Source organism: Sorex fumeus, unplaced genomic scaffold (genome assembly GCF_029834395.1).
Source record: "Sorex fumeus unplaced genomic scaffold, SorFum_2.1 ptg000013l, whole genome shotgun sequence".
Taxonomy (NCBI): Eukaryota; Metazoa; Chordata; class Mammalia; order Eulipotyphla; family Soricidae; genus Sorex; species Sorex fumeus.
In genome coordinates this window covers 21,045,936-21,054,736 of record NW_026606070.1, presented here as the reverse complement: position 1 = coordinate 21,054,736, position 8,801 = coordinate 21,045,936, and the positions used below count along the sequence as shown (strand labels likewise).

Here is an 8,801-nt window from a genome sequence, read left to right as displayed (position 1 = left end):
TAAACTCATCTTTGATAAGTTTTGTTTAGCTAGCTTATTTCTTATGTTTTGTTTCCTCTTCTTGAAATCATGTCTTCCTTTGCTCCTGGGTTATTTCCAACTGTGTTCTGCAGCTGTTGGTTCAATTCACAGTAAACAATTGATTACACAGATCATGGAACAAGTTAATCAGTCTGGGACTTTGGTAATGAAAAATAAGGCTCCAGCAAGTTAATATATCAGTCTTAAGTAGAGAACATATCTAAAAGTAATTAAACACTAGTCCCAATGACAGTAAAGTAAGCTTACCCCTGAAACCTTTATATGCCTTAGAATCATGGTATTCAAAATAGCAGTGTCAACATCCATCTCTTAAATCAGTATAGTTGAACACTATAGAACAAACACTGTTTTGTCACAGCAATTTTGAAATCAAAAATTTTAAGAACAGGATATCATGTATTTGCGATCTTAAATCAATAATAGCTTTTTACTAGAATGACTTATTACTAACAACTATTTCTCTCCACCAATACAAGTAATAGAAAACGTTTATTTCATTTGTAGGGAAGTTTGATACTAGTTCACTCAGTGTTTGTTATGAGAAAAACAAAGCTTTTATAGAAACTCTATGTGTATTTAAACTTCTGTAGTGCAGGAGTTTTAGGAAAGCTGGAGTTGATAACATTTAATTATTCCTATAATAGAGGAAGTTAAAGAAAGAACTTGGAAATTAGTGTCAAATTTACTCATTATTAGTGTTTGTTATAGAATTATTTCTAATTATTTATCAATTATTTGTTTCATGACAACCATATCCAACTAAAGTATTATACAAGAACTCCAAATCAAAGTAATAAATTCATCTCAATAAACCTCAAAGCTATTGCATGGAGCTTTAATGAATTATTTCTACTAAATATGATTTTTTGTTCTTCATGTATTTTTAATCTTTGTATATCTTCTCCTATAGGCAAGATCAAATACTAGCCAATATATTATTTGTAAGATACATTGATAGAGTGAATGTGCCAGTATAAATTTTAAATTTTGATGACATAAAATCTGATACATTTGAGTCAAAAATGTTTTAAAAGGTCATTAAAATCCTGCTAGCATAAGGAATTTTTGCTAATATGACTATCATGGCTACAAACATATCATACTGGGAGTTATTATTCTGAATTGGGGAAGTATAACAAGGACTTAAGGGATACTATCTCTCATTAGAAAAATCCCAGCCACAAATACTGCACATTTTAGTAATGGTTATATCCTATGTCCTTCCATTTCTTATATCCAGTTTTGTGCATACCAGAAAGATCACCTTCCTCTCCCAACTCTTAAATAGAAACTTCCCCAATATCACCTTTCATTGGAAGCTCAAACAAGCCCTCACAGTAACACACCAACAGTAACACACCAAACCCCATTCTAAATGGGGTTTGGTGTGTTACTGTTGCTCTCCTTTCCAAATTGTAACTAGCACTTCTGGACATTGATTGACTGTAACTGTAGAGTAGTTAGTTCAAGGGGACAGACAGTTACATATGGAGCATGAACTATTCACTTCTTTTCCACCAGTCCCTAATACCTTAAAAATGTTCTTTTCACTCCTCTAAAGGGAGTCATTCTGTTGGAACTCCACCCTTCTCCACTGCATTCAAACTAATCTCCCTTCCCCGAACAAAACATAACCTGAATAAAGAGTTTAACTTCACGCAAATTTCGATTTCTTGAGAGCCAAAGAATCTGGAGTATTTAACATTGAAGTTAATCACTTTCACTTAATCACTTAACTTCCCGTTAGTCATCGATTTGCTTGAGCGGGCGCCAGTAACGTCTCCATTTGTCCCTGTCTCGTGCTAGTGTAGCCCAATGGCATCTGTTCGTTCCGGGAACATGAAGGGCCTCAAACCGATCGTTCATGATCTTGAAGAAGAAGTCTGACCATCTGGTAGGTGGGCGGCCACGCGGTCTCTTGACATCCCGTGGAATCCAATCAGTAACAGCTCTAGTCCAACGGTCCTCTTTACATCTCATTACGTGACCAGCCCATCTGATTTTTGACACCTTGGCAAATGAGACAGCATCCCTGATCCTTGATCGTCTACAGATGTCAGAACTACGGATTCGTTCTCTCATTTGAGTGAAACGTGATATTCCAAGCATAGCTCTTTCTATTCTTCTTTGGGAGACCTGAATGGCGTTCTCATCTTGTTTGCGTAGGGCCCAGGACTCTGAGGCGTATGTTAATGCAGGAAGAACAGTGGAATCAAAGAGATGTGCCAGGAGCCGGAGGTTCTTCGTCCTCTTAGCTATTTCTTCGACGTTCTTGAAGGCGTTCCAAGCCGCTCTCTTCCTCCTGCGCAGCTCGGGTGCCAGGTCATTTGTCATGTTGACCTCTCGACCTAGGTACACATAGCTGTTGCATTCGGAGATGGTCGTTCCATTGAGAGCGAACGGGGCGTCAGGAACAAGGCTGTTTCTCATAAACATTGTCTTCGTAAGATTCAGCTGTAGTCCTACCTTTCCACACTCACGGTCAAAGTCGGCCAGCATTTATGCCACTTGGCTGATGTTTGGTGTTATTAAAACAATGTCATCAGCAAAGCGCAGGTGGTGTAGTTGCCGACCATCTATCTTCACTCCCATTCCTTCCCATTCCAGTCGTAGTATGATGTTCTCGAGGGTGGCACTGAAGAGTTTTGGTGAAATGGTATCACCCTGCCGCACCCCTCTCTTGACAACAACGATCACTTCTTTGTAGAATGGTGAGATCCTGGTAGTGAATCCGCAATACAGCTCACGGAGGATCCTGATGTATTGGGCTTGAATTCCCTGATTGGCTAGGGCTTCAATGACCGCTTCTGTCTCAACAGAATCAAAGGCCTTCTTTAAATCAATGAACGTTAAGCAGAGTGGCATCTTGAACTCCCGAGAAACCTCAATGAGCTTGGTTATCGTGTGGATATGGTCGATGGTGCTGAATCCTTTGTGGAACCCTGCTTGCTCGCATGGTTGTCCTTCATCTAGTGCTCTGCCAATCCTATTCAGGATGACTCGAGTGAACAACTTGTAGATGACAGACAATAGGCAGATCGGGCGATAGTTGCCAATGTCATGGATGTCTCCCTTCTTGAACAGTAGTACGGTCCTGCTGGTTTTCCATTGGGACGGAACCTTGCATTCAGACAGGTAGCGAGTGAAGAGCCGAGCCAGTGTATTGATGAGTACTGACGGCAGGTTCTTCAGGTGTTCAGGTCTGACCTTGTCTGGGCCGGGTGCTGTTTGTTTCTTTACCGACGAAATGGCGTGTCGGATTTCGGAGGGGAGAACATTGGGAACGACATACCCATCCTGTGGAATTTGGTATGTCGGCAAGTGGACATGGCTATCGAAGAGATTTGAGTAGAAGTCATGGATAATCTTCTCCATTGCCGTTCTGGAGGATGTGATGGATCCATCAGGACGTCGGAGGGCAGTCGTCTTGGTCTTATAGTTGGCGAATGACAGGCGGGCGTTACGAATACTTTTCCCGGCTTCTGCCGCATCTACCAGTACTTCTGCTCTTCTCTCTTTGAGGTCTTCCTTGATCGCATCTCTGCACTGCTTTGCAAGCTCGGACGTTAGCTTGCGGTTGCCTGAGGCATGCACCAAACCACGCTGGCGAATTAGCTCAAGAGTTTTCGAAGATAGGCGATTTTTTGTGGCTATCTCTCTCTTTGCGGTCCTCACACATTCATGGAGGTGCTGAACCAGTCGATCGTATTCCCCGTCAATGTTGTCAACAATGGCATCTTCCCATGTTGCCGCAATAGTACCAAAGAATTCCCAGTTGGTGGTCATTCTGGGAGTTCTCTTTTTGAACTTTGCAGCCCTTTCTCCCCGCTCTGTGAAGTAGAATTTTGCACGAAGGAGACGGTGGTCCGATTCCGTTTGAAATTTTGGGACAACAGCGACATCAGTCAGGCAAAACCGTCGATTGAATATGATGTGGTCTATTTCGTTGTGGAATCATCCACCGGGAGACTCCCATGTCCATCGTTTAGATTCTGCCTTCTGGAACTGTGAGTTACCATGAATGGTCTTGGTCGACATGATGAACTCAGACAGTCTCTCACCCTGTTCGTTCCATTCTAGGCCATGGGTCCCGACGTGAAGTTCTTCAGCTGATCTTCTCGGTCCTATCTTGGCATTAAAATCACCCACAATGATCTTGTAGAAGGTGTGGTCTTCTTTATAGAACTTCTCTAGCTCCATGTAGAACTTCTCGATTTCTCTTTCATCATAATGAGATGTTGGTGCGTAGACAACGAAGATAGAAACTGCAGGCAGTGAGCCACATCTATTCAAATGTAAACATCCGATTCGGGTTGTTAGGCATTCGAATGAATCAATGCTCTTGGCCAAGTTTGTGTTGACAAGGACACCGACGCCTCCAACACCTCTTTTATCGCATGTTCCGAGGAACAATTCTTCTCCAGTGTTGAAAACAGCATGGTGAGATTCGTGCCTTCTTGTCTCGGTCAGACCAATGATGTCGTACTTGATCATTCGCGCTTGTACCATCAGGTCCTCGATGGATGCATCTGATGCTAGCGCACGTGCATTGAAAGTACAGACGATCATTTTTGTCTTCCTTCGTTGTGGCAGCCTAGGTCGGCCTTGAGATTTTGTCGGCCTCTCCTTTCTCATCCTTCTCAGTGCTGCCATGTCGGTGAAGCCTTCAGGGTCAGGTGAATGAGACCAGTTGTAGTTACTGGTTTTGGCATATCGAATAGCTTGCCAGGCTCTTCTGTGTGGGCGGAATACTCTCGGTAGCTTGCCAGTCTTTCCGAGAGGGATAGAGGCTTTTGGGGTGACCTCTAATCACCCTTGTAGGTGTTACCATATTTGAACCCTATCAAATATGGTACGACAATTCCAGAAGATGGGTATTTAGTGTCTTATGATGTGTCGGGTCCAGAAAGCGTCCTGGAGTGTGGCGACGGCTGGGTAGTGGAAGTAGTGTCGAGAGTGGAAGTCTGCCAGTGGGGTATTTATCTGGGTAGGGTGGGTCTCCTGTGCGCAATTCGATCCCTGGGTGGTTGATGGAAGCAGACAGGGCAGGGTAGGGTGGGGCTCCTGATTAGAATCCCTTTGTCACCTGTGGTGGTGGGAGCAAGCAGAGAAGCTCTGTCCCTGGGTCCGCTGAGCCTGGAGTCCAAGGTCTCAGAGAGTTCCGCTTATCTTGTTCTGTGGGTCTTCAGTTGTGCGTGGGTCTCGGCCGGAGCTGCCACGTGGGTCCGGAAAGCGTCCTGGAATGTGGCGACGGCTGTGTAGTGGAAGTAGTGTCGAGAGTGGAAGTCTACCAGTGGGGTATTTATCTGGGTAGGGTGGGTCTCCTGTGCACAATTCGATCCCTGGGTGGTTGATGGAAGCAGACAGGGCAGGGTAGGGTGGGGCTCCTGATTAGAATCCCTTTGTCACTTGTGGTGGTGGGAGCAAGCAGAGAAGCTCTGTCCCTGGGTCCGCTGAGCCTGGAGGATCGAAGGATCATGTCTGCGAGTCAGGATTCCCGATCCAGAGACAATGGCCCCGATGGGATGGAGCCCGAAGGTGTCATCGAGAGTAATTGGAATGAAATTGTTGACAGCTTTGATGACATGAACCTCTCCGAATCCCTCCTCCGTGGCATCTACGCCTATGATTTTGAGAAACCCTCTGCCATCCAGCAGCGAGCCATTCTTCCTTGTATCAAGGGTTACGATGTGATCGCTCAAGCGCAATCTGGGACTGGGAAAACGGGCACTTTTGCCATATCAATTCTGCAGCAAATTGAACTGGATTTAAAAGCCACCCAGGCCTTGGTGCTGGCACCAACTAGAGAGTTGGCTCAGCAGATACAAAAGGTGGTCATGGCATTAGGAGATTACATGGGTGCCTCCTGCCACGCCTGCATCGGGGGTACCAACGTGAGTGCTGAGGTGCAGAAGCTGCAGATGGAAGCTCCCCATATCATTGTGGGTACCCCAGGCCGTGTGTTTGACATGCTTAACCGGAGATACCTGTCTCCCAAATACATCAAGATGTTTGTGCTGGATGAAGCTGATGAAATGTTAAGTCGAGGATTCAAGGATCAGATTTACGATATATTTCAAAAGCTCAACATTGAAGTTAGTAATAATTTATTATACTTCTAATGTCTTCCCAAACAAAAACATTAATTGAGAATTCCAATAGTGGAGTCAGAAAGAATCATTATTATTTATATGATTCTCAATCACATAAAGTGATATCATGATTTATGATATGATATATATGATATGATTCAATAGTAATACTGATATGGTAAAGAATCGATACTAAATCATAATGTTTTCCTCCTTTCTTATCGAATCATTGTGAGATTAAAAAAAACCTGCTCGTGATTTGGTTTCAGTCATAAAATGCTCCAACACCCATCTCTTCACCAGTGTAATTTTTCACCACCAATGTCCCTATCCCTGCCCCTCCAGCCTGTCTCTATGACAGACACTTTTCAGAAAAATAGAGAGTTTTTCTCTTAGAAATTATTTGGACAAAAAGGAGTATAGATGTATTACAACAAAACATGAAATCAATCATGTCAGATTCATCCAGTGACTGTCAGTGTGCATTAACAATGTATCCAATATGGTTTATTATCATGATTCAGTATTTACATGTAGTACTGATCCCAAATCAATTTGGATTTTGGATTTTCCTTTGTATAGGAAGAAACATAAGATTAGTTTCAGCAAATAATCCTTTTCCACATAACTTCCTATAACATAACATCAAGGCAGGTTCTTTATTAAAACTATTGCAAATCTTGGAGTAGTATTTTTATTTTAGATTTTACATTAAAGTTGAAAAATAAAATTATGAAATTAACTATAAAATTTTCTCATGAAGATCTCTGGAAGCAACCAACTCTGGCTAGAATCTGACTGATACTTTCTCTCTTTTCTCAGCTAATCCAGGAATATTTTACCTTTTGCTAGTCTATCTTTTCTATACCCACATAATCTGTAAATGTGTGTAGAAATAGCACTAGTAATTCTAAAATGTGTCCACACTCTGAATCATTAGGTGCACACTCTTAGTTTCAGTAAACTTGTTGGCTCTACTAAAAAATAATTAGACTATATATAGGTAGTAAGTGCATGTTGATTCTTGCATGCAAATTTTTTCTCCAATGAAGTACTCTGATCATTTATTTCTCCCACCTGCTTTCAGTTTCTTTCTTGCAATGATGTAAAGAACCTGAATTCCCAGTGCAGAGCTAAGAACTTTAGCCTGACAAGTATTTTCCAACAATAGACTGATGATATAAAAACTGATGTTAATAATTTTATATCATAAGGTTTAAAAGGTAATTTTCAGGGAGACAACTATGACATGGAGCAGATGTATAGTACCGAGGGTAAGGCATTTGTTTGGCATGTGGTTGGCCAGGGTTCCATCCCACACCATAGATGATCATCCGTGAGTCCCACTAAGGGTGATCCCTGAACACAGAGCTAGGAGAAAGTACTGAGCACCACTAGGATGGCCCTAAACTACCTCACCCAGAAAAAATATAGCAGTGACATAGTGATAGAGACATATACGTCTAAGAAAATGGTTAAAGTGCATGACTGTGTGCTAAGAAAAGCATATTTTGCTTAAATTTTAGACACTTTGAAAATATAAGTGAGAAAAATTATCATATGAATGTTTTGCTTTTATGTATAAATATACAACTTTTTAGAAGTAATTTAATTAAAAATAATTTTTGAATAAAAATGTTTAATTAAATCACCAGAATAATAAAATTAACTGATAACTAAAATATTTATAAAATGTATTTTAAATCATTTTATTTTATTTTTTTGTATTTCTTTGCTCTTTGGGTCACACCCAGCGATGCACAGTGGTTACTCCTGGCTCTGCACTTAGGAATTACTCCTGGAGGTGCTAGGGGACCATATGGGATGTTGGGACTTGAGCCCGGGTTGGCTGAGTGCAAGGCAAATGCCCTACCCTCTGTGCTATCGCTCCAGTCCCTGTATTTTAAATCATTTTAAGTCCATCTTTCACTATCAAAAGTTTCCTGGATTATGAGTGTGAGGCCTAAATTTGATCCATGGTACCACAACAGTAAGAGAAAGATAAAAGAGCACTCTGTATTGGGTTATTAATTATATAGCACACCATTTCACTCAATAGCAGTGATATGCTGCTGTTGCTGGGATGAATTAGACAATAAGATTGATATATGCAAGGTGACAACATAGTGCCACATGATAAGTTTCAATGCATCTGAAATTGCATAAATGTGACTTTTATTTTATTCATTTATCTTAAAAAGTGTTTATAAATAAAAGTTATTAGTATATTTTAAATTTTTAACTCTTTAAATCATAGGAGAGCAATAAAATTCCATTGGCCAATAGAACTTAATTATTTGGGTATATAAATTACAACAACATGAACTAGATTGAAGTTAGGTTATATAACAACTTGCTTTTACTAGGGCATTCTTCAGTTGACACATATAACCTTACCTATCCACTTCTTGATTTGACTCACAGCTCTGGAAGGCAGAACAAGTTTGATCTGTCTTTTGCTGGAAAAGGAAACTGTGGTATAGTAAAGGACTTTACCATTAACATACATGTGCTGAATTTTAACTAGATCTTTCCCCAAATCTATTGGCCATGACTTTGTAATACATAATTTCTCACTGTTCCCTAAATGGGGACATTTTCAACATTTAACACCTATGTTACACTTTTTTGAACTTGTGATTGATGGTTTCATCATGTAGGCAGTAA

The 8,801-nt window shown here is 41.0% G+C and overlaps 1 protein-coding gene across 1 annotated transcript; it reads left to right on the top strand.

Annotated features, from left to right (window-relative positions):
* Positions 1-5,510: 5,510 nt before the first annotated feature.
* On the top strand, positions 5,511-6,164 carry LOC130020594 (eukaryotic initiation factor 4A-I-like). Its single transcript, XM_056111185.1, has one exon. It carries the CDS (start codon positions 5,520-5,522, stop codon positions 6,162-6,164), a length of 645 nt encoding a protein of 214 aa, XP_055967160.1. The 5' UTR covers positions 5,511-5,519.
* Positions 6,165-8,801: the final 2,637 nt, after the last annotated feature.

What these genes read in the sequence shown, in the direction of transcription:
- LOC130020594 (XM_056111185.1), top strand. Translation starts at nt 5,520, where the DNA reads ATGTCTGCGAGTCAGGATTCCCGATCCAGAGACAATGGCCCCGATGGG.